The following is a 26,355-nucleotide window of genomic DNA, read 5'->3' as shown; positions in this document are numbered from 1 at the left end:
GTCCTAAATTATCATTATTGTTTTTCTTTTTTTCCTTAAATAATAAATAATTTCCTTCTCATTTAAATTATTTTTATTTCTTTTTACCATATTTGGTTTAGTAATGTTATTCACCTTTACAAAAATTTCTCCTCTTAATTTTACTTCATGACATGATACTATTTGATTGGTGGGAGTCATCCAATTTATGGCACTCAATTATTATATACCATGTTCAGGAAAAGAAATTAGGAACATAAAGATTAGGATGGGTAAAATATATATTTTTTTCTTAGTTTAATATTATGTATTCTGTATTGATCGATCGACACCGGTATTTGTAATATTTAATCACGTTATTGCAAAAATATAGAGTAACGGCATAATCCAATAAGCTCCACTTAATAAATTAACATAATTGACCCAAATCGATAATCCATATATGATGGCATGCAAAAGGTGATTGTTGGGCGTCGACTGAGTTGGCTGAGTTTTGTCCCTACTCGATTCAAGATGTGACGATATAGCTAATCATGAAATGATGTGATTAAATGATTAATTAATGTCTTTCCACTTGTCACCAATTAGTTTTAAGTATGATATGTCAATCAATAACAAAAAAAGTTATGTGATTAAGTGTGCTGAGATTCAACAATAACAACATAATTATCATTAATGACTCCACACATAAAACCGTCACCTAAAATTCAAAAAGCCCTTAACTTAATAATTGTATTTGCTTAGCAATTGGAATCACAATAGAACCTTGTTATAAATATAACACGTATTTACACCTTTCAAAAAAAAAAAAAAAACGCGTATTTACATTTATCTAGATTTGACTTTGATCACGTGTACCATACCATATAATTCTTAGCAAATGGGTAAGTTAATAACATTTGTTGGCAACGTATGCCTACATATTACTAAATACTTCATTGTGACATTTTATTTGCAAATTTTCTATTACTTTGGATTGACTAAACGCGTGTAACTCACATTTAATTGTATTAAATAGTATCGTTACTATACCATAAACAATTCATACAATTTATACATTTAAAAATTACATATATATTTTTAAAATATATTAAAGCACTATACAACATTTTAAAAATATGTCAAATTTAAAGATTCAAATAAAATAAGTGAATAAATAAGAGTTGATTTTACACTCTTCTTAGTATGATTTAATTACATCTTTTTTTTACAATTTGCAGGCTATTACACAAGAGCATAATTTACCCAGTGCACTGCTCAAATAGCAATAAGAATGAAAATAGGTCGGGCCCCGATCAAAGGACATATGCTATATCCTGGTTTGGGCTTAAGCCTATGTTAAGATATATTTAAGTAAATAAGTCATAGCCTATATAAGAGACAAAAAAAACTCGATACTTCATTCAAATGAGTTTTTCACATATTTTGAGGAAAAAAAAAAACTTCAATGTGATTTCTCATGCGCTCACTGAGCGTGTAAATTGGCGACTACCCTACAATTTTTGTTTCCCGAATGTTTTTCCCCTCTCAACTTGTTGGCTTGACTCACTTAACAACAATTTCAAAATTGAGTTCCACCAATACAATTACTATAAGGTTAAAGCCGTTAAACCATTATGGCTTTTGAGCAGGTTTCTTATAATTTTTATTTTTTTCCATACGACGTACATGCATTTTATTTTTATGTTATTTGTATTAATAAATTTGGCCATGAAATTTAGTTGGTTGATGTCATTTTCTTGTCCAAAATAGTGTATTACAGTGAGGCCATATGCCTTTCCTTCAATCCAAATTTAAATCGGTCCACAGTCTTCATATATGATGAACTCCAAACTTTTACGTTATTTTGCTCTCTTTATTTGTTTATTATGGATATATAAACTACTCCATAGTATTTGTCCCACTTTGACATTCCAACTCTACCAAATTAATAAATATAAAAAGTTTATTGTCCGAAAAAAAAAAAACATATTATAAGTTAAAAATTTAGCTAGAAAGGAAAAAAAAAAAATTATGGATGTATATTCTTAAAAATACAAGTATGATTTTTCTTATATGAAATTACTCTTAATTGCTAGCCTTGAATTGTGAGGTAGACACCTAAAGTGGGCCAAACGTTTGCACTAACTACTAACCAAGTGCACTTAGGTAAACAAAATCAATTAACTTTTGTTGCCAAGTGAAATGTAGTCAAATGACATCTAATAATTTGGTATAGTTTTTTTTTTTTTAAACAAAGAAATATATATTTGAATAATTTTCATTAGATGATTCTAAATTTAGATATAGAAGTATGCTTATAAATTTGTTGGTATGTTTTATAAAGGTCAGAAAAATGAGATATGAATCCTGAATTACCATATAATAAGATATGTAAATACATAACTTAGTTCACCCGACCCTTGAAAGGGGTATTAATTTAAATATATCAAATAATAATTATTTTTTTTTCTAACCATCCATATTACGTTAATATTGACACCATTACTCTCACTCAGTCATTTAAGTTGGGCCAACTTCTTTTTTCTTTTTAATAAAATGAATATTATTACGTATTATATTATATTTTAAAAGTGAGTTAGAATTGAAAATGCGTAAAAAAGCTAACGATCTTGTGATCTAGTAGCATGAAGTAGCTCTCTCAAATTGAAGGTAATGAGTTTGAGTCCCAGTAGAAACGACCATTAAAAAAAAAAAAAAGTAATGATGAATAGCAATTGTGTTAATATAATTAAGATATACCTGTCCTTTAAATTTTAGTACATATATGTACACATAAAAAATAAAAATTAGGGTGATGTGATGTCCCATCAACATTGCCTCAAACTTAAAATATACGGAAAACCAAAAGGATAGATTTGCTTGATAAAATTAACCATAGTAATTAAAATGTCAATCATCTTCTATTTGTCATTTTCCATGAGAGAAAACCTTTGTGTTTGTGACACATCCTATGATCAAATATATTCTCCTATGAAGCTGGCAAATATGTTGCACCAAAAACCAAACATCAATATCAAATGACTTTCTTCTTTTGCATTTTTCAAAATCTTATGATGTATTATAAGATCTCATAAATACATATTGTTGCTATTTATACAATTAAGTGGTTTTAATTAGACTCAACACGCATAAAAAATCATTGGACCAAGAGATTAACACTTAATTGACCATCAAACTCAATCTATGTATTATTGTCTTAACTTTGTTCTCAATATCTATTTTGTTATTTTCTTCTTATACTACACTAGTATTTATATATAGTAGGATAAAACTAATTTTTTAGTCGAGTTTCAATCATATCAAACCTCATTCTAAGACAGCTTTTCTAAAAGGATTATTGTGTATGCATAAATTCGAACTCTCTATGACGTACATTGTTGGTTTTATTGACCACTAGCTTAGGTCTGTCAAACCGCGGGCCAACACCACTGGAAAACAAGAACATGATGACCAGAAAATAAATGATTTTTATTGCAATATATGCGTGAAAGTTGCCCCTTTTCAAGGTTTACAATAGTCTATTTATACTAGAATTGCAGGGTTTAAACTAGACAAGCTCCCATTCCCATAAATACATTTGGGATCTTCCTTCCAAATATCATTAATTTCTTTCCCTAAGCTCAGTTGATCTTCTTTTCTTATTGCTTCTGCATATCTCGCCGCCCCATAAATCCGTCCCAGATCATCTAAGGATCTCATATCTTCAGGTCTCGAGTCCTCCAAAGAGTCAGCTATCTTGTCTCTTGACGGACTATTCTGCCTGGTCGGTCGCTCTTGGCCCTTCGGCTCACCTTTCGGGTGACTCCAGGTCCTTACCCCCTCAGTCGGGCCTCTACCCTTGCTCATTCGGTTATCCTTCCGGCTGCTGGCCCTTCTCGCCCGGCGCCCGACCGGTGCCGAGTGACCCGAACAGCTGCTCGCGGCACTCGCTTGGACGCTTCACCCGCTGAGCCTCTCTCTCGTTCGACCACTGGGCCGGATACTCGGAGCTCCTAGTCATTCGATTCGCCTGCACAGAGGACCCGTCCTGCCCTCGCATCCTTCGATCGTCTGCCTCTTTTCAACCGGCTGCAAACAGGCCAACCCACCTTTGTACTCGGCTACGGGCGGTTGCTAGGGTAGACTTTGCTCCATACTATTTTCCTGCCTTGTATTTGCCTCTGGTCTCATTTATCGTGTGACCCGATTCGAAATGTATTGGGCCGGTTTTACCACCATCATACATATTGTAAGTGATACGAGACATTGAGTTAAAATTATATTATTAAATTAATTAGTTGAATGTACCAAAATATATATATATATAGTTAAATTTTGTTACCCTTTTGACAAATAGCATCTCCCACCACATGGGGAGGCTACCATGTTAGGAACAGGAGGCAGTGAGGCACAAAAATTTGCTCCATTTCCAGTCTTTTCGTTCTCTTCCAATTTAGCACACCACGTCCCTACGAGCCTAGGAAATAATACCATATTTCAAACTTATAATCCAATCACGCTATTCCGCTCAAATACAATAATTGAAGTATTGAACTCGCCAAATTTATAATGTTATGATTAAAACATTATCGTCAAATAACATATGCTCAAAGTTTTACATAAAAAAAAAAAAAAAAAAAAAAAAAAAAAAAAAAAAAAAAAAAAAAACTAACAATTTTGAATACACATATTATAGAGAAAATTAAACCAAAACCCTTCATTTTTGGGTGACGAGGGAAAGTTGCAATCACTATCTGCCTTGTAATCTTAACTAGCAAAGAATTAGAAGTTACCCATACTTGACCAGTTTGAACTAAAAATACCAATAAACAGTTTCAGCAAATAATCAAACTTATAATCTTATTGTTATTAAGACAACAGTCCGACTAATTTAATAATGATCCACCGATTGTTAAATGGGGTTTATGGACTCCAACTATGCAATTACGCGTAGCGAACATTAAGGAAATGTTGAGAAATGAAGGTTGACGTATGATGTCTTTATCAGTTTCACTGCCATTCTCAACAACATATATGATAGTATTCTGACTATTCTCTGATCTAATCCCAAAGATGATAGCTCGTACACACCTGTCATAACTCAGGTTAAACACAACACTTCATTGTCGTCCTCATCGACCTTAATTGTGGGACCATCCTCAACACTCAAATAAACTCAAACCCCACATCCTGGACAAAGACTTCAACTAGCTAATTCAATTCAATCTTAATTGCGTTCACAGTTCAGCTAGGGGAGAAAAAGAGAGGGAAGGTGTTGCACAAATAGTTCAATTAGTTTCTGACTTTCTGAATGATAAATTAAATTCTCACAATTGCACTGTGAAAGTTTCACTCTTGTCAGGATGGCTCTCTTTGTGAGCATCAAATATTGGTCTTCTTATTTAATGGGTCGTTGGATAATCATAATAATCACCCTCCACAATCTTGTCAAGTCGGGATGTGAGTTCCTTGGGAAAGAGATTTCACTTTTTTCCAAACAAAAGAGAGGTGAGGGTAGGGTAGAAAAGATGATTAAAAAGATTAAACCAGAATTTTCAAAAAATTAAAAAAAAAAAAAAAAAGAATTACACCAGAATCATAAGAGTCTCACACCTCTTCTTGTTTTGAAGTTTCCGTAAAAGGGTAAAGGTTCCACCCCAACCATGAGGGTCCCACCTTTTCCTGTCTTGGTAAAGGGGTAAATCGGTGATGTATCTTATTGATTTTTCAAGGACGTTTGTATACGGGTGTCCAGAACAAAACTAATTCCATACTTGTCTTTAATAAAAATTTAACCCTACATAATACAAATTCTGTAGAAGTTGAACTATTAAGTCTCTTTAAATTGATCAACTAAAATTAAATTACGACTATGACTCAGGACAGAAGAGAGGATTGAAGATCTCAACTATAGTAGCAAGTGCTATTTTTCTAAGACCATAATGAATATTATCATATATTTGTACAACTGAAAATTTGAGTAGGCAACCAAGAGGGGCTTTACACTTTACAGTGCATGCTTATCACTCAAAAAGGTAGATAAAGCAAACTAGGGCCCCTGACCTCCAGGCTGACAATAACAGCACAGCACCAGCTTCAATAAAAGAAACAACACCCAACTTTCAAGTGAATGCATCAACCACAATTATATTCATGAGGAACCATTAAACAAGAGACCTGAACCAAATGGTCAAGACTTAAGTTTGCCACCTGCACTGATTTATCAATTTTAAAGCTAGGCCCTACCACACAAAATCAACTATAATGTTACTTAAAGGTCCAATCTTCTTACTCTTCTTCACTTCCACTTCACCCTTTTTATCAAAAGCTTAAGCCATGATTCAAACACATAGAGAGTAGAGATATCTCACAACTTTGACAAAGTCCCGCTAAACCTGGTCTGGTGGCCCTGTAATGTGATTTAGCAACCTCTCTGATACATCCTCTGAATGTGGATACTTTGCAACTGTATCTGAATTCAAGGCTATGTCTGTGAATTTCCTAAAAGCAAAGCAAAGCAAACCGGGCGGCAAGTTTGGCAAATATGTGCATTTAACTTGACAGGATTACAAGTCCAACCAACACCAATCAAACTCTGGTATCTTCATTCACATGAAGGCAATGAAACCAACTTGGTTCATTTCAATAAATGTGACTTGTGAACAAACAAAAGTTCTGGCTTGTTGGAATTAGTCCAGATTGAATGGCTGATATGCTTGATAACTCTGAAAATCTGAAATACAAACATACAATATTTGCTTATACAATTGCATTAGAAACTTGCCACACATATGAATTGTATTTTTAAAAAAAATACTAAGCTCGCTAATGGATTTAACCAAAAGCATTGCTCTTCATGAAAAAAAAAAAAAATGGAAAAGGGAGTTATTACCACACTACTTTTTTAGGGGAAAGAAGAGGGTCGCCTTTATTGATTATAGGGAAAGGAATTATAAAGTAGAATGGTAGTCAACTGACTATTACTTTTCTATCAGAAGCTTAAAACGGTAAAACCTAACAAGCAAAGTGCAAAGCTAGTTTCATGGATATTCCTAACATCCGTATGATGCAAATTTCGTAAAGTCCAGGTAGATGTATGCTACATAGCTCCAAATGAGCTACTCATATTTGGAAATAGTTATTCCGAAAAACTACAAATTACCAAGGCACTAAGCAATGAGGCCATGGGGTTTTTTTAATTTTCTTTTTGTGATATTAAGATTTCCCTATTCCATATGAAGGTCATGATCTTCTATTTTCACTTTTCAGCACACGTGACTATTAAGATGTTAATACAGTGAGCTTGAATGGTTTCTAGACCATTGCTATGTATTCTTCTGGAATGCCCAAAAGTGCTGCCACTTGAGAGTTGAGATTGTGTTTGGCTCTCTCCAGGCAGAATTTTGTCCAGATTCCTGAAGAATGTCCAAGCATATGTTCCCGTGCATCCACTTGGGATAAACACATATGCTTGGACATTATTCAAGACAACTGGATGTTTGCTTGGAGAGTCACACAAAACTTAACAAAAGCCTGCTATTTTATAGAGAATAGACACAACAGGGGTTAGATCAAAGAGTACCTAAAAAGGATGGGTACTTGTAAATAACCTTCTTTAATCCAGTAAGTGACTAAGCTCAAAGCTCTGAATTTGCAAAACCTGGCCTCTTAAATATAATAGTAAATGGATTGAACCACCAGCAACAAAACTTACACTTTAAGTATGGACATTTTGTAAATTCTCACTCATTCTCTTTGGTTTTTTTAACCAACTTTGGCCGTTGTTTCATAGGCCTCAAAAAGCTAGTCTGAAATCTAACCATAGTCCTTAGAGCCTCGAGCAGTCTTGCTTCAATCTCAACTCCATTAGGGTCAAGAACCTGTAAGCAGTGAGCAACTGCCTCCATTGTACTCATACACCCACCAAATGGTTCCTTTCTGAGAATTAGATCAGAATCGAAAATTGTTCCACCATCAATGCTAGTATCATAACTAAAATAAACTTGGACCGCAAATTTGGACAAAAATTCTAGGCTAGCACGCATCATCTCCTTAGCATGCTTCCAAGTTCCATCAAGAGCAATCAAGACATAATTGCTTCTATCAAAATTTTTAGTTGAACATTTCCACTGGTTGATCTCCATTGATTCCGATGTTTCTGTGCCTGAAACATTCAGGGAAAGATTAAGTTTCCAGTTCTTATTTGCACTCCTATGTGATAAAAACTGAAAGTTTAGGACTCGTATTGCCTAACCATTGGTCTAAAGTAGTAGTATTAGTATTACACACTTAAATTGCTTAATCAACTTGGTGAATTGTAGCTAAAAAAGCTACCAATTATGAAGCAAATACATTCCTAGAGTACAACTCAGCAAAATGTAAGGGTAATGCTACTTGTCCTAATCTATATCATCTAACCAGACTTATGGAGTTGGTCAATTCATAAATGGCACATGAATATGAAGGGTAATAACACTGCCACAAATCATGACAGCTGGTATAAAATTTGGTGCAAAGAAATTGGTTCAATTAATTTTTCAGCCAAATCTTGACAAAGCTTTGATTTTGTACCTTAAATTTAGCTTCTTGATACATTAAAAAAAATAATAATAAAAAAAATTGGTATGCACTTCTTGAAAGGTACGGTGCATTGTTCATTGATGAGCAACAAATTACTAAAAGTATCGATCTTTCCCTCCCATATTACGTTTTAAGAATAAAATCACATTGAAACTCATATAGATGCCGGTTTAAGTATTCAAAAACTAAGAAAGGACTGCAATCCTTAATAAGGTAAGAGAAAAAAAAAAAAAATTTGACATTTACATTACCTACCAGGAAAGAGAAAAACAGCTCTGCGGGGCACATTAGGGTTTGCAACTGCCTCATCATGAAGATTATCGAGGACCTTTGAATCACCATAACGAAGTCTCCGTCCGGCAATGACCTCGCAATTTCCCAAGCACTTGGACAGAACAGGAACAGTGGCGAGCTTGTGGCGGCGCTCGTGAGGGTGCTGGAGGACAACGACTCGGGTCAGGTTCGAAATCGGGTCGGGTGGGATTGTAGCGCATAAGCAAACGTTTGCTGGCCTGTCGCATTTGGCGCATATCCTTCGTCTTGTTTGGAAGTCGCCGGCGGCGTCAGGGATGTCTTTGTCAGCTGCGCAATTTTCCGGCGCCATTCCAGTGTTTGAGAATGTTGCCGCCGAGGGAGGGAAATGCTTCTCTAATTTACATAATTTGCAGAAAGGGTAACAATATTCATTTATAATTACATTAACATACCCAAATGTTCACAACAATCACCATTATAAAATATAGGGTATCAAAAGAGCAAATATCAATTTTGGTCCCACGAGTATTAGTAAAATGATAGTTTTAGTCTAGATGTTTAATTTCTACCGATTTTCATCCATAACTATTGTTTTAGTATCAAAATTCATCATGCCGATCATCCCTTTGTTTACTACATATCGAAATATGAAATTATTAAGGATATTGTTTTAATACCAAAATTAATCATGCCGATCATTCATTTGTTTACGACATATCGAAATATGAAATTATTAAGGATATTTTCGTCTTTTTCAAATTAAGATTCAATTTGAGCCTCATAAAATGATGGAATAAGGTTCAAATTGGCTACTGAACGTAACCTGAAAATGCAATTGACCTAAACGAAAAAAAAAAAAAAAAAAAAAGGAAGAAGTGCAATTAGGTCACTGAACACTCCAAATGTATGCAATTTCACCTGATAGCAGGTTACCATCAATTTTGTCATGTTACTTGCTTACGTGACAACTGAGTTGACATTTTTAATAAATTTTAATAATAATTTTTATTAAAAAAAAAAAAACAACAGGGTGGCCGCCATCGTTTTATTTATTTTTTGATTTTTTTTAATTTAATGTTTTTTCATTTTTTATAAATTTATTATTAAAAATTATTATTAAAATTATTAAAAATGCCAACTCAGCTGCCACGTAAGCATGTAACTTGCTAAAATTGATGGTAACCTGCTATCCGGTAAAATTGCATACATTTGGAGTATTCAGTGGCCTAATTGCACGTTTTTGGAGTGTTTGTGTCCTAATTGCACTTTTTTTTTTTTTAGTTCAGTGGCCTAATTGCATTTTCAGGTTAGGTTCAGTGGCCAATTTGAACCTTATTCCTAAAAGGATTTAAGCTCTTGTATAGAAAAATCAATCTGGCGAGCACTTGGCCTCTTAATTGGGCCGACCCAGTGCGAACGGGAATTTAGTATGAGTATGGAACGAACTTAAAGTGCTTCCTACGGTTAAAACGTGTTCAGGACACCTTGTGGTTTAACAAAAAAAAGGACTTAACTTTGATATCTATTCCAATTCATAGTTCTTCCCCTTAAATTAAAGTAGATGAGAAAGAGAACTGCAAATTAGGACGGAGCCAAATGTGACTGGTCGAGTTTGAAATTTTGGTCTCCCCACTCAAATACCTATAGTTAATTAGTTAAATCATTATTATTATGTTTGTAGATCGAATTCGCCGCATATTCTCATTGATTGAATTCCCATGGTTTCAACTCCAAGGACTGTAAGATTATATTCATAAGAAGAACAATGTGAGATAGATAGAGACTTATGACGGCAGTTTTAACGTCTTCCTGATCGAAAAACCACAATACCTATGCTAGCTTTGTGCTGTTTACTGTTCGTAGACAGATCAGACATCCTATATAACTGCATGCACTATAATCATCTGGTTAATTACCTAGCTAGCTAAAACAAACATGGCAAGCAAAAAGAGCATGGCAGTGATTTTGATCATGGCTTTTGCAGTCTGCTGCTACGTAGGCAACTCCTCGTCGGAGGCATCCAACGATGATAATGTTACCGGCGGCGCCGCCATTGACGACGGGTACAAGAACCCGAATTCCTTAATCAGATCTCGTTTTCTGTTGGAGGTGCACGAAAAGTGTCCGTGCTGGCCAAGTTGCTGCTGGGAAAAGGTTGGAAAGCAGAACTAATTAAGGATCTGATGATGATGATATGGTAGATCGATCGATCGCCAATCTGCAGTGAATAAGGCGATTTAATTTGCTGTTTTAAGAATATATATATATAATTATATAAATCGTTGTTGTATTAATAAGCATGCATACATGCATGAATGCATGCGCCCAAAGGTCTCTCGCTCATATATCCTTTGGTTTTACTGTTTATACAATTATACGTGCAATTTCTGTATGATATATGTTCCGGCCGGTGAAGTTGTGGTTGTGATTTGTGAAGTACCTAATGTTTCTCATATATTCTATATTATAGTTTCATGAAGCAATAATCATGATTCTTTATGCAAATTAAAATAGTTCCTCTTCACTTTCTAAATTATATGTTCAAGGAAGGTTACCAAGTCAACTAGAAGAAGCAAAGTTCATAAAATTCATTAATAATTGTTGATGAAAGTTTGGAAAAAGTCAAATTTGTACAAAATGAAAATTTCGAGGAAGAGGATCCTTATGTACCTCCCAAGCCTTATGTGCCCCTATTAGGGAATAACCCCCGGGTATATGATCGTGTATCCGCTCAGTACATTCGTATCCCTTGGGAACACTATCTGATCCGGGCCGACCCCGTTTGGGTCCCATTCGGCCCGAGTTTAGGTACGGAGTTGTCCCTTCATATTATTAGTTATTGCGCAGCACCTTATGAGAGTACTCCCGACCTTAGCGCTCGGACCAGATCTCCCCGATGGGATGCCACTGCGCAAGAGGACAAATACCTCCATTATCACTCTGCCCGATCTCATCATAAATGGGCTTGCTAGGAATCATCACCTATGTATACATATTAGAAGTGTCGTCGACTAAGCCAATGCATGTGAAACACGTGGCGAGCATGCCGGGCGGCCAGCATGTGCTCCTTCTTAACTCCAATAAATAGGACATTAAATACATATGGGAGGGATTTTGGAATTTTCTCACGAACAATACATCTTAGCTCGAAAATGTCCGACCCATTGTCTAACTATCCCGAGCTCATCAACCTACTTCTCGAAGGCTCGTAAGTGTATTCATAGATCCCAGTATATTTACCACATACATCACCTCAATTCCATTTTCAAATAGGCTAAACAAATCTAATTTCTTTAAAGAGGTTTAAGATATTTTTTCTAAAGTTCATATTAACTTACATCTCCCTGATATATATGATAAAGAATATGCCTGCATATGCTAAAATTTTTGAAAGAATTGCATGTTAGAAAGTGCAGGTATAACCAACAATAAAAAGTTGTTGGCTTTGTTTGGTAAATGGCTGTTAGCTGTTAGCTGATTGGGTTAATTAGAAGGTATAACTAGTTGATAATAAAAAAAGTGTTTGTTAAATTAGTTATTAGTTGTTAAATGTTTGGTATAATTTCTTTTCTCAAAAAATTAATTAAAAAAGTTATTTTGAGCAGTTTTTTAAATTTTAGCATTTTAGAATTAAAAAAAAATATAACTAAACTAAACACTTATATTGATTTTTTAACCAAGTCAAATAATGAATATTGATTAGTGATCAAATAAGTCAAAATTTACTGATAAAGTTAACTATTTTACCAAACATGGCGGAAACTATGAGTGCAGTGCTAAAAAAAATAATAATAATAAAAAAATTTGCCCCCTAAATTAGATGATCATGGTAGTTTTAATATTTGCAAGATGGAGGTGAAAGGCTAATGCTAACCTAAATTCAAACATCGATCATATCAATGGTACTTAAATCCTGGTCAAAGCTAGTTTTAATTAACTTATGCATAGATCAGATGATACAATGGCATAGTAAAACCAAATTAAACACATGCATGCATGCATGCTTAGCTTAATTATTAAATTACAATGATATTGATCGCCTTATTCACTGGCAAGCTGAATACATACATATATATTATATGGCGATAAAAAAGTACATCATATCATATCATGCCTCAGATCGATTCTTAATTATTCTTCTGATCAACCTTGTCCCAGCAGCAAGACGGCCAGCAAGGGCATTTTTCATGCACCTCCAACAGCAAACGAGATCTGATTAAGGATTTCGGATCCTTAGCCGTCGTCTCAGATTCGCCATTGCTGACATCCTTAAGTTTCTGCAAGAAGACGTCCACCGGCAGAGAGTTTCCGAGGTTGCAACAAACGGCAAAAGCCATCATCACCGTCAACAAAACCACTGCTATGCTGTTTCTGCTCGCCATCAGCTAGCTAGCTAGATCACTTTAATTTGCTGATATATATTTCTCTGATCGATCTTCTGTTTAATTTTAGTATTGACGATGAGGCTAGGGTGCAGTTATATAGGATCATATCGGGTGTGCAGTGCGTGAAAAACATCAAAACAGCAGCCGGCCTGTAACGTTGTTCATTTCCAAGTCCCAGAAAATGAAATTTGGGAATCGGCCGGAGTCTACTAGAGAAATCCATAGTTCACAACGAAATAATGTTCTGGGATGATTCTCTTGTACTGTATGTGACAGTGTTTTATATATATCTGATGAGAGCGCAGGTAGCATAAACAAGTAATATACCCTCAATTGGGACAACCCCAACTAATTTGGACAGTTGGCCTGATAACTTCCGGTAAGACATGTTTATTGTCTATTGAAATTCTTAATTTGAATCGGTCAATTATGAAGAATCTAAGTTGATTTACTTAATGCTAAAAACTTTGTAGTCAAGGGGCAAGCTTCAGTGGAGATGGTATTGACTTGAGAAAGTATATATGAACAGATACTACAGTAACAATCTTTTATGACTACAGGCTTCACTTAAAGTGCACTCTTTGATAATAATTGTGAATTTTCTTGTAGAGTTGTAGATCAAAGTAATATACTCTCAATTTCCAGATGAATACAGGGAATGATAAGCTTATTTATGGTGACACAAATTTAGCCTGGAAATTCTAATTGTACAATCAATATTCATAATGCAACGAGACTTTAATTTTGTTGTCAAATTTTTTAGAGTTAATTCAATTTTTTGCCTTACATTTATAGGTAACATTCCACTTTTATTTTATTTTATTTTTCAAAACATCTATTTGGTCCTAGTATTATTGTGGCATGACCATTTTTTGTCTTTTATCAACAAAATGTTTAAATACACTTAAATACAAAGGCGTTTTGATTTACAAATAAAAATCTTTTTAAAAAATATAAATATAACAAGTGAACCCATTTGTTAAAAAAAAAAAAAAAAAAAAAAAAGTCCTTGGATTTAACGTCATTTCAATGATTTTGTTGACATAAGATCAAAAATGGTCATGTCACAATAATACTAGGACCAAAGGTGGATATTCTAATAAAAAATTACTAAAGTGTATTGTCATAATGCAATGTGAACCCTGGTCCATGGTATAAGGATTGATTGGGGCAAATTATTAATTATGTGGACCACAATCTAAAATCACATAAAGTACATTATTCTAACTGATAAAATACATTATTCTAACAACCACATAAATTTCATTATTCTAACACAGTATATTATACATTATTTTAACTCATAAAATACATTATTCTAACACATAAAACACATTATTCTAACTCATAAAATACATTATTCTAACACATAAGTACACTATTCTAACACATAAAGTATATTATTCTAACTCATAAAATACATTATCTTATCTCAAAAATTTCATTATTCTAATACATATAAAGTACCACAGTCCACACAATAATGATTGAAAAATCAGGGGCCTATGTCGTCACCCTGACCGCACATGGCCAGACCCGGCCCTGATTACTTTATTATAAATCATATTGTGTTACCTATACACTATTAGAGCAAACAACAAGGTAATGGAATCGCCGGCAAAAGATTACGAGAAATACATGAGCCAACACCTACATATAGACATATACAGTCATACACAACTAATTGTCCGACTAACTTGAGTGAGGTTACCACATTGCACAGCCAACACATACATTCATATATACAAAACCAAAACTATAGTCTGCGAATGCATATATATATATATATATATATATATATATATATATATATATATATATATATATATCTAACCTCACAATTCCAAATATAATCACAAATATTTTTTATGTTTGGTTTGATGAACTTCTAAATGTTCTAGACTCTGATGGGAGATTCTATGCAGTAGTAATACTTTACAATATATGGAGAGCAAGGAACAGGGCCGTATGGGAAGCAACATTGCCACGGCCGGAAGCGGTCCTCAAAATTGCCGCGGCTGCCAAGCTGGCTTGGTCTCGGGCGCACCCGCAACAGCACACGGCACTGCCCACCACGCTCCTAGCAGCGCCAAATCAGTCGCAAGAAAACGCCAATCTCCGTGCGCCAGATTCCACTGCTGCCGAACCACCTAGACTGCCAAGGCGCATATGCCGTGTGGACGGGGGGTATTTGCAGGAGACGAGGCAAGCTACTTTGGGGGTACTGTTACTAGACTCGGACGGGGGGTATGTCTCGGCATTCAGTGGACCACTACAAGGATGCTCCTCACCACTTATGGCAGAGGTGCTCGCATGTAAGGAGGCTCTATCGTGGTTGAAAGATCGGGGAGAATAGAATGTTGAGATCTTTACGGACTGCTTGACACTACATCACTATCTTACTACTTCAACTATTGTGCTGTGCACATATCTAGGCTATGCCATTGACACTTGCAGGCTTATTGCATCTTCGTTTCAGTCTTGTTCGTTTTATTTTATTCATAGAGTAGAGAACCATTTAGCTCATGCTTTAGCTACTACGGCTTATCAGCAAACTACAATTATGTATTGGGATCTACACCCACCGGATATTATTTCGGCCTATTTTTAATGAAGCATCATAAAATTTTTCAAAAAAAAAAATATATATATATATATATACTCCACGATCCGATATGATCTGATGAGATATCAGTTGCCGTTTGTTGTTCTGTATTTCCAAGGACAACAGCCGTAAGTGTCGCAATCCGAACAATAAGGAATACAAACGGTGCAGTTCGGGCAATAACATGTGAAGAAACGCAGTGACGCCGCCCGTGGTGCCTCCGCCACCGGAGCTAAGGCCGACGACGACTGGCTCCCACAGCTGCAAAGTAGAAGCGCGCCGGTGAAAAACAGGCATACTATCGCAAAGGAATTAGGGGTCGTTTACTTCGTTTTTCTGTTTTTCCATTTCCAGTTTTCCATTTTTCCATTTCTCCAGTTTTCTTTCTCTATTCTTCCAGTTTTCCATTTCTCCAATTTTCTAATTTTCATTCCCATTTCTATAATTTTCTGATTTTATTAAATATGATCATCCCATATAGCATTTTTACATTTCTACAATAATAATAATAATAATAATAATAATAATAATAATAACAACAACAACAAAAAATATGTGTGCATAAGAATGAGAAAAAAGGAAAAAATGGAATAATAATAATAACTACTGGGCAAACAAAAACGAAAGCATAATTGGGCAAACAAAAATTGAAGCAAAGGCTTTGCACATAGCAAGACTCGAACTAGCAACCTTTGCTCCAAGTGCACTGTTCACCCATGTCTCCTCCCATCCCTCCATTTGGAGAGATCCAAATTTCTTTTCTCCAAAATTGTACATGAAGTGGAAAAATGGAGATGGAATAAGGATTTGGAAAGAGAATTTTGGTAAACAAGTTTTCCATTTTCCATTCTTCCACCCCTCCAATTCTCTGTTTTTCCAGAAAATCCTCCATTTTTCCATTTTGGTAAACGACCCCTTAGATTTTGCCATGGTTACTTGGACGTCCTAGCTAGCTTTTGGGTGGTGTCAAACCTATATATACATTACAATGAAAATTTTTATAATATCGAATGTTAAATTATACTTTGTGCTTTACTAATGATACTGAACATACATAGGCGGCATCGATAAAGATTCTGAAACTTTTTGCTTTTAACAAAAAAGTAAAATCAAATCCTTTGCATAGTTCACTGTTCATAAATGATAAGGGAAAGTTGCAGCCCATCGGACTGGACACGATAATGTAATTAGCCTACTGAATCTAACAAACTTACCATTGAATCCATAAACTAACCAATGTAATTCCCCCAATTTATAAGTTTCTAATAAGTCACCCCAAATTTAAAATACTTTTTAAAAATAATTATTTAAGTTTTTTTTTTTTTAAAAAAAAAAAAAACAAGACTTCCACCTTAGTCTCTGGCCAGAGACGAAAAATCTCCACAGTCGAAGACGAAGAAATTCTTCATCTCTTCATCTCTGGCCATAGAGACGAAGGCTGGCCGGAGACGAAGACATGTTTTTTTTAATAATTATTTTAAAAAAAATATTTTAAATTTGGGTTGACATGTTAAAAATATGCAAATTTGAGGAATTGCATGAAATTGGTTAGTTTAGGGATTCAATGGTAGGTTTTTAGGTTCGGTGGCCTAATTGCATTATCGTGTACAGTTACCCTTATTCCTCTGGTAAATTCCACCTTGTGACTTTAGCCTGCAAAAGGCCACAGGAGGTAAACCAGCCTAGGTTGTCAGAGATAAACCCGTCTAGGTTGTCCATAACTGACTGAACCAGCTCAAATCATGTTTTGACTGGACGTCTTAGTCTAGGTAAACCAGTCTAGGTTGTCAAGAGATAAACCAGCCTAGGTTGTTAAAGATAAACCAGTCTAAGTTGTCCATAACTGACTGAACCAGCTCAAATCATGTTTTGATTGGATGTCCTAATCTAGGTTGTCAGAGGTAAACCAGCCTTGTGACGCTTATACTCTCGCCTACCAGTTCAATAATCCTGAATTCTTGGACAGTGATGAACCAAAGCCAACCTGTTTCACTCTCGTTTGCTACTGGAGGTGGATGAAAATTGTCCTTCCAGGAGGATAGGCTATAGAACAGATCGATGGTGGCATAAAGGAGACAATTCTAAGTTGCCATGGCTGCCGGATTGGTTCCAATCGGCAAAGGAATAAACTCTCAACGCACTAAGCTACAGTGACTACAGAAACTTTAATCCTATATATACACCATGAGATGTAACCTGGCCAAAAGAGCAAGAAACTAAACTGACCAGCAATGGCAAAAATCCGGGTTACATTTATCACTGCATTCCTCATTGCTGTCATGCTTTGCAGCTCCTCTCGGGGCGACTCTTTGCCTGATCATCAGTCCTCATTCTCGGGCATTTCTGCAGATGAAAAAGGGGTCAGTTCATATAATGAAACGCCCTACTTGGGACGCAGAAGCTTGCAGTGTTATTGCTTGTGGTGTCCCTGCTGGTGCACTGAGTGCCTTTCTTGCTGTGGAACCAAGAAAACGAAGAACTAGTGTTGAACCCCTTTCTGTCATCAAGTGAACATCTGGCCTACCTTCAATGAATAAAATCAGCTCCTCTGTTCGTTCTTGTATCAACTCTGCAATCAATAATGGTGAATCCTTTTGGCTTTTCTGAATTCAGATATTCAACTGTTGCAGAGTGAACAAAGTTTTCTTTCTGAACCATTTCATTCTCACTCAATTTCAAGTGAAGAGTAACAAATTTTTACTTTACATATCTAAAAGCAGTAAAATATACATCAGAGCACGGTCATTTTCCTTCATAACACATTTTCACTGTATTCTATTGAATCTTTAACAACAAAACAATAAAAGGCAGAAAATTTACAGCAGGAACCCCCCCCCCCCCCCCCCCCCCTTCTGCACTCCCCAATCGACATTCCTTCTTCCCCTTCCTTCCTACAAAAAGAATTGTATGTATATGCAATTCATGTTTCCCACCTTTGTTCTCTGAGGTTTTATCACTGACCTTCCATGTCTAACATTACACCAGCTCCAATAGCAGGGGGTCACCCGCTGCCATTACTCTAATCAGTTTTATGAACTCTTGCTCGCTAGATACAGACCACGGGTGGACTGCAGGAGCCTCGGCAGAATAAAGTGTTGTTAAATTATTCGGTTGTGTTTCCTCATAAACCATTGGATTGAACACGGGGTCAAAGTTTTGTGGCGAGTCCATTGCCAGGAAGAACATGGGTATTGTAACCTTATGATGGACGTCTAGTTTCCCCACTAGATTCACAAGATCAATGAAGTCTGTCACAAAACGACGAGGGACATAGAATACCTCAGATTCGCAAATTTTGAGGCTTTCACCGCTTCCTACAGACTCTTTGTAATTGACTTGAAAGTGTACCGGCATTGTATCAACAACTTTCTTCACCAAGTTCGCTTGTTTTGATATCCATTCTGAACTACCAGCAACCGAAACAGAGGTCCAAGATTTGGATACCTGTAAGCATTACAAAACCAAAGATTTTTACAATGAGATGAAAAGTTTAAGCAAATAACTGTAATATCCATCTATCTAGCAGAAATCCCAAAAATCCATAGCAAAAGCGGAGAAGAACGAGGAAATGTAAAATCTAATTTAACTGTTGATTGTGTATACCTTATCAGTTATCCAGAGTTTAGACTTGTCTGCTTGTAGCAAGTTCCAGTAATTAAGAATAGTGTTATCCTGAAGAAACAGGAAGCCTTCTGCACTAGTGTATCGATTGAATAGCTTAGGCAGATACCTGTAAAACATAATTGGAGAACATTATATTCTACTTGATATGAGAAATGTATAAAGAATTCACTCAAGCAACATTTAAAGGGCAGGGAAAATAGATATAATTAGAAATTTATGAATTCTTCCACAACTTAGCCAACCTCTAACTTTCTATCTGAATCAACGAGGAAATCGAAAAAAATATTCACAGCTATAACAATTAAGTGAAATAAATTATACTTGTGACTTGCCTGTAGATATAGTCCAGTTCGCCCTTTTCAACAGCAAGATCTACATTCTTCTGCTGTGATAGAATAATAACCGTTTTAAATATCCTTCCATATAACAATCTCCATTCTAGAGCAGTCCGTTCAACAGGACCACTGCAGAACATTATTAGCACAACATTCCCAAAATTCTTCCTCCACTTAATTAAGTTCCCAATCTCATAATTCACTGTCCCAATTTCATCAACTCCAAGATGCACAGATGGCAACTTCTGAGCGACGAATTCTTTCCTGTCCCCATGGCCAATATTTGCCCTCGGCCTATCCAATTCAAGAGACATCAGCCGAGGCTGCTGGTACCTAACAGCAAGCAAATCTTGAAGCCAAGCAGCAGTGAATTTGACGTCTCTCTCTGTCCAAAACCCTTCCTCGGCCATGGCATAGCTCAACTCCAAAATCTTCTCAAAAAACCGATGCTTAGTTGATCTCCATGTTACCAAGAACTTAATTAGCCGACCCACATTTACATGAAGATCTTTCTCTTCTGAAAACGGGTATGCCTCAGATCTATCGTATCGGTATATTGTGGGAGGGTATACCACAACATATCCACCAATTTCCCACAAAAGTCTCTGTGCCCAATACCCTCTTATCACATCAGAAGCCATGCTACTTACTGAAATTGGCAACATCAAACCCCAAAATGCAGATGATTGAAATATGGTGTTGAAAGAATTAACTGGCACCATTGTCCCTTGTGGTAATGCCACCTTTGGGGCATGCTCATCAAACCGAATATCAAACGGTTCAAGCCCCGACTTCCTAGTAAAATAGAAAACCGAATCAACATCAGGCAAACCATTTGAAATTCCCTGCTGAATGAATTGTCTCCCACCAAAAACCTCGGTGTAGAACTCCTCGCGCTCAATCTCACCCACATTCTCCAATGGCAAACCTCTTGGCCAAACCGACCTTTGGCCAAAATGTATATAAGGGTTAACAACAGTCCTATTAGGATTTTCATGACTATACTGCAAAATAACCTCCTGTCTAGCACTCTCTCCAACCAATTCAATATCAAAATGCTTCCCAATATCATCATCAACCATATCTGCCCGGTCATCAATATCAAATATCTTTTTAGCACCATGCTGTATAGCAAACAAGTATCCTACAGTTTTTCGAACATAGGAATCAAAAGGTAAGAAATCTACGACTCTGAAGCCCAGCTGGGATTGCATTTCCAAAGATAAGTAAACTGCAGCTTTCAAGCTCCAATCTTTGGGAGTTTTCGAGTTCCCAACAGCCAAAACCTGCCACCCTTTCAGCTTCGTGAGCTTCCTGAGTGAATCTGACGGGTAATTGGACACGGACACGATGATCCACTTCTCGGATCGGAAATTCGCATAGGGAGAAGACTTATCTAGGATTGCCGGGATGTCATTCCAGTTGATCTGAGGCATCTGGGGTTTAACAGAGTGCGCCTGCGTGGACTCAATGCACAGCAAGGCGGCGGTGCCCTCGGCGGCGTTGCGGAAATAGAATAGACCGGCGACGGTGGCGACGAGGAGCACAATGGTGAGGAGCTTGTACAGATTCTCCGAAACCAATGCGGAAAAATCATGGTTTTTTGTCTCGGGAATGCGAGAGCGAGGCAACGACGCTGCTCTATCTCTGCTGGGTTTCGACCCCTTGGGAGATATCGGGGTCGAGCCGTTCCGATCTTGGACTAACATTTCAGTGCGCCTCCTCAAATCCACCAACCCGCGGAATCAAAACACACACAAAGCGGTGGCTTTGGAGCTGAAATCTTGCGCTCCTTTGTTCCCTCGACGTGGCATTGACTTGAGTCGAGCTCAGTTGTCTTTGTGACAAAAACACAAACACCTGGCACCACCTCGATCTTGCCCGCCTTCTGGCGTACGTGTAGAGAATTTGAGCCGCCGACAGTGGCGAACAGGCGAAGTATAATTTGGTGAAGGGGAGTTTTCTCTATGATTGACTGTAAGTTTGTTGGTTGGTGCTGTACTGCTGTTGGGAGGTCTGATCTAGGAGAAATGTTGTTTTCTTGATTTGTTAACCTTTTGCTTTTCTTTTTTCTTCTCCCAATATGTTGTCTTCCAAAATCTGGAAAATATTTTGTTTTTTTTTTTAAAAAAAACAAAACAACCAATATCATTAATTCAATCCAAAGTTAACACATTACAAATAAAAGAGGAAGGACAATGCCACTACTCCATACAACTAGACTTGAAAACGGACTCTCTAACTATTTTGTGGATAGCATAATTTGTTGATAGTTTAATAAAATCAACAAACACATGAAATAATTTTTCCGTAATTTCTTGATATCTCTAACTACTAAATGAAAAGAAAAGTTTCAACATAGATATGATCATAACATTTTTTTCTTAAGTTAACTTAAAGCTTCCCTTCGTCTTCTTGCGGAGAGAAAGCACCCCTGAGTAGCTCTGGCTACAACAAAGCCATCGTTTGGTGTTATTTGAAAAACATTGTTGGTAACTTGGTATGATATTAGCCAACCACTTAATTTGTGTTATTTGGAATTTTTTAAAAAATACATAATGAGTTTGCTTGATTAATCATACTTAGTAGAAAGTTAATAAACAAGTGATGTTCTTCGGTTTTCAAAAAAAAAAAAATGATGTTCTTCCAAATGGTTTACAGTTTCACATCTTTATTCTTCACAAGTTATTTTCTCTGACAATAATAATAAACAACAAGAATGTAATGAGTTTGATTATTGTCAACACCATTTTAGTCGAGTATATTGCATAGTTTTAGTGTAGTTATCATGTGTGGTTTGATGATTATTACACAAGAGTAGAAAACCATTAGATTGTGACAAAAAAAAAATCAAAAATTCAATTATTGTCAACACCATCTCAAATAAGTCCTTTGCATATAGTTATCTTAGTGTAATTTAACTTTCATATTCAATGATTTGTGAACTATTATATTAAAACAGAATTTACTTTATGTACATACGATAATGACTCCAGTATATGGGTTTCATCATCCCCAAAAAAAAAAAAAAAAAAAAAAAAAACACACTAAAATATTTTTAGACATTTAATTTGTATCGAAATATCTTTAGGCTGCTAGAAATCATTAAGGATGTCTTTGATTTGTAATGGGAATCGAATGAGAATCAAATACTTGGTAATGGTAATGGGTTTGGGAAAAGTATTTTGCATGTTTGATAGTATGGTGAAGTTAGAATGATTATCAATATTGATATTTGGTTATGTATGATCTTATAATAATAATAATAATAATAGGAATAAAAGTTATAAAAATACAAAAAAAAAAAAATCAAGACAATTAATTCTAATTCTAATATAATGATATTCAAAACACAATATAAAAAAAATAATAGAAACAAAAATCTAAAAGTATTAATCCAAACTTAAATATTAAATTACCAATAAAATGGAATGATACCATTTGAAATTAGGGAATGAGATTTTTAATTGAAGGTGTAATTAAATTTCATAATTGTATTTTAAAAAATTATCAACAAAAATACTTACTGTGATTTTGATTCTCATTCCTAATGTCTAATTCCATGAACCGAATAAACTATTAATTGGGCCTTTAACCCAAAATGTAGTCTAAATGGTCCATTAAAAATTAAAATACGAGCCCAGATCCTTTATATAATAGTATAATACTAAAGTGTAAGAAAGTCATACGGTTAGATCGGCCCAAAATACGTAGGCTTACAGCATTTGCGCCAAAATTCAAAGCTCAAGGAAACGAAAACCAGCATTTCTGAGTTCTGATGAAGCAAACAATGGAAGAGGAAAAAGAGTTCCCAAGCAGCGATGAACTCGTGGTTGCAGAAGCGCTTCTCCTACTTGGCGTCATGCCTCCATCTCCGTGTCTTTCGAGGTAAAATCAGAATTCTCAGTCTCACTTCACTTGAACTTCGCTTGTGTTTACTGATGCGCTTCGTGCGTGTTCTGTTGCGTTTGTGAAGCAAGAGCAAACGCGAGAGTTCGAAGAGCTTGGCGTTGAGTAGTCTGAACTGCAATTCGGTTTCCAACTCAAAATCGAATTCAAAATCGTGTACTTCTAGTCCGTCTGCTGTGACTTGGGATGATGATCTCGCATCTGCAGAGGCTCAGTCGCACTCGATGAGGCTTCAGGTGAAGCTCAGTTCAGTTTGTTTTGTAAGGTTTAGCTGAAACTCAGATTGATTTGTTTCTGTCCTGTTTGGCATTTTGAATGTCTCACTGTGAAGCTAAATTTGGTCCTGTTTTATTGATTTTGAATGTTTATGCATTTGAAAAGTTTTGAGTTTCCTAACCGATATTATTTTCTGTTGATTACATTTATTTCACGCTTTAGGAAATACTCTGATTTGGATTTCTCTAATTTTTTTTCCTAAAATTTGAGCTCGTGCTCTGTGATCATGGTTCTAAATTTAACTTGATCAGGAATTTGTTGATTTTTTTAAAAAATGCAATGAGCTTGATGATAGATTTCGAAATGATGACGTTCAGTGCTTGTTCTGTTGATTTATGAAAGATTCGCCGGCGATTATAGCGCAATGCTCGGCTCTGTTTGCTTGCAACAAACTTGCAGGATACCAACACATGCATTGAAACTCGGTTGGGACTTTATAGCAACTGAGATTGAGATTGCGTGCTTTCAGACTTTGATCTCTGTTTTTTGGAGTCTCTGACTTTGAATTGGACATTAAAAAAAAAAAAAAAACAAACAAACAAACAAACAAACAAAAAATGATCCATATAGGTTTTACTAGTTTGTGATGATTTTTTTTTGCTTCAGGATCTGAAATCTGAAAGTTATATACACCGATTAGATTTTAACACTTGAAGAATCACATTTGCTTGTATTTCAAAGATTGCTTCAATTCTTTTTCTAAATAGCTGATTCACAATTTTAAGGTGGTACGGAAGAAAAGGTCTCTGACTTTCTGCATTTCTGATGGCGAGAAAAGCCGCTCAGCACAGCCCGGAAAGGAGACTTCAGTAACTATAGCTTCTGCTTCTTCCTGCGTGTCCAATGACTCTACATCCAGCACCATTTCCAGCGCAGGAAGCCAAGGCATCGCCAGAATGGGTAAGCGGGAGAGAATGAAAGCGGTGACCGAGGTGTTGAAACCGAAGAAGAAGCCGCAGGGGTCGACTCACATTCGCCGCCGTGCAGAGGCTATCATTAACATCTTGTCTTATGGCACTGCTTCTGAAGTCAGGATCCGCCAGCTGCTGGGTGATAGCCCTGACACCAGCAAAGCCTTGAGAATGTGACTTCTCTATCTTTCTTTCACTTTTTGAGTTAATCAATAGTATTGAACCATGGAACGAAACGATTTTCGTTTTCTCCTTTTGAATTTTTTACTGATCAAGAAATTGGTCTTATCGTAGAGAGATACTTGCTTTATACCATAAGAAATTGCGACTTCTGACTGAATCAAATAAATGCAGGTTGCTGAAGTTACAACAGGTGACAAGATCTGGGGCAGGAGGACAAAAAGATCCCTATATTTACACGGTAATTACTATATTCAGCAATCATTTTTTACCATGACTCTCATAAACATGCAACTTACTTCTAGATTAAATATTACACACAACACACGCATATATGATTATTGTACTTGTTTAAACCCATCACACAAGATCTAATCTTTTTTGCGAGTTATTATAATAACGGGATTTACCTAGTACATACATTCGTATAGTGGTTGCAGGTCCCAATCACTTAAAAAAAAATTATATATATGTGTTTGCATTATTATTATTATTATTATTATTATTATTGCATGCATTTACATCTTGTATAATAAAGCTAATCTATCAAGGGCATCAACTCTTTAACGTTGGGGAGCAATGAAACTTAACTGGGTATTACTTAAAGCAATGGAAGGATTGATTAAGGAATGCACTGGCAGCACTGCATTGCGAATTGCATTAGTGTCCATCTTTCTCTATTTCCAGTTTGAAGTTTATCTGGACTAAAACGGAAAAATCCAAACTCTTATCCTTAGTCTTTCTCTTTTTGGGTGCAGATAGCATGAGAATTTAGGCTGCTCAAAGCACAGAAACCAATTCAGTGACCCATCAAGAAGAGGAATTTTTAATTACATAGACACGCATATAAATGTATAATCCCACTAGCTAATGTATAATGGGTGGATCAATTATTATTCTCTTCAAGTATTAAGATTTGAACATGTAGTCGTGTAATTGTAAATCTATCTGGTATGAATATGCTAGGATCAATGACTAAAATGTGTAGAATGGGGTGAGAAATTGCCAAAATGTGTGTTGATTTTTTTTTTTTTGACAAAAATATGCAAAACTCTATTACCAGTTGCGTTTTTGAAGGTATTTAATCCGTATTTTTTTTTTTCGTTAAATACTTAAAACGCAACTACCAGTTGCGTTTTTCGTATTGTCCCAGATGCGTTTTCATCTTACGTATTGAATACGTTAAAACACAATTGGGAGATGCGTTTCACGTATTATACTTGAAAATACGTAAAACGCAAGACCAAAATGTGTTGTGTTTATCGGCGTATTTCGCCGGAGAAATTTACAAAAAAACGCAAGACCGAATTGCGTTATTTGAATAAAATGTTAAA

The 26,355-nt window shown here is 35.8% G+C and overlaps 2 protein-coding genes across 3 annotated transcripts; both read right to left on the bottom strand.

Annotated features, from left to right (window-relative positions):
- Nucleotides 1–4,129: 4,129 nt before the first annotated feature.
- Nucleotides 4,130–21,901, bottom strand: LOC109181423 (probable glycosyltransferase STELLO2). 2 transcript variants are annotated; one of them, XR_002054192.1, is made up of 4 exons: nucleotides 19,743–21,901; nucleotides 19,390–19,516; nucleotides 18,682–19,230; nucleotides 4,130–4,140 (listed from the first exon to the last, which is right to left on the bottom strand). XR_002054192.1 is itself a non-coding variant. In XM_019331184.1 (3 exons), exons 1-3 carry the CDS (start codon nucleotides 21,452–21,454, stop codon nucleotides 18,763–18,765), a joined length of 2,307 nt encoding a protein of 768 aa, XP_019186729.1. In that variant the 5' UTR covers nucleotides 21,455–21,901; the 3' UTR covers nucleotides 18,638–18,762. The 2 variants fall into 2 exon arrangements, 1 of the variants encoding a protein (XP_019186729.1); XM_019331184.1 differs by lacking the exon at nucleotides 4,130–4,140 and having other exon boundaries at nucleotides 18,638–19,230.
- On the bottom strand, nucleotides 6,773–9,225 carry LOC109181426 (DTW domain-containing protein 2). Its single transcript, XM_019331192.1, has 2 exons — nucleotides 8,797–9,225; nucleotides 6,773–8,125 (listed from the first exon to the last, which is right to left on the bottom strand). The coding sequence occupies exons 1-2, from the start codon at nucleotides 9,143–9,145 to the stop codon at nucleotides 7,704–7,706; spliced, it is 771 nt and encodes a 256-aa protein (XP_019186737.1). The 5' UTR covers nucleotides 9,146–9,225; the 3' UTR covers nucleotides 6,773–7,703.
- Nucleotides 21,902–26,355: the final 4,454 nt, after the last annotated feature.

Source organism: Ipomoea nil, unplaced genomic scaffold (assembly GCF_001879475.1).
Source record: "Ipomoea nil cultivar Tokyo-kokei standard unplaced genomic scaffold, Asagao_1.1 scaffold1043, whole genome shotgun sequence".
NCBI lineage: Eukaryota > Viridiplantae > Streptophyta > Magnoliopsida > Solanales > Convolvulaceae > Ipomoea > Ipomoea nil.
Note: the sequence above shows the minus strand (reverse complement) of the source record. Positions and strands in the feature narration are given on the sequence as shown.

Bases quoted from the DNA above. Each gene is read 5' to 3' on its own strand.
- LOC109181423 (XM_019331184.1), bottom strand. From the start codon at position 21,454: ATGTTAGTCCAAGATCGGAACGGCTCGACCCCGATATCTCCCAAGGGG. The intron at 19,517-19,742 runs GCAAGTCACAAG...TATGTTTTACAG, and splicing joins GAACTGGACTATATCTACAG to GTATCTGCCTAAGCTATTCA. The intron at 19,231-19,389 runs GTATACACAATC...TAATGCTTACAG, and splicing joins AACTCTGGATAACTGATAAG to GTATCCAAATCTTGGACCTC.
- LOC109181426 (XM_019331192.1), bottom strand. From the start codon at position 9,145: ATGGCGCCGGAAAATTGCGCAGCTGACAAAGACATCCCTGACGCCGCC. The intron at 8,126-8,796 runs GTAGGTAATGTA...TGAATGTTTCAG, and splicing joins AGCTGTTTTTCTCTTTCCTG to GCACAGAAACATCGGAATCA.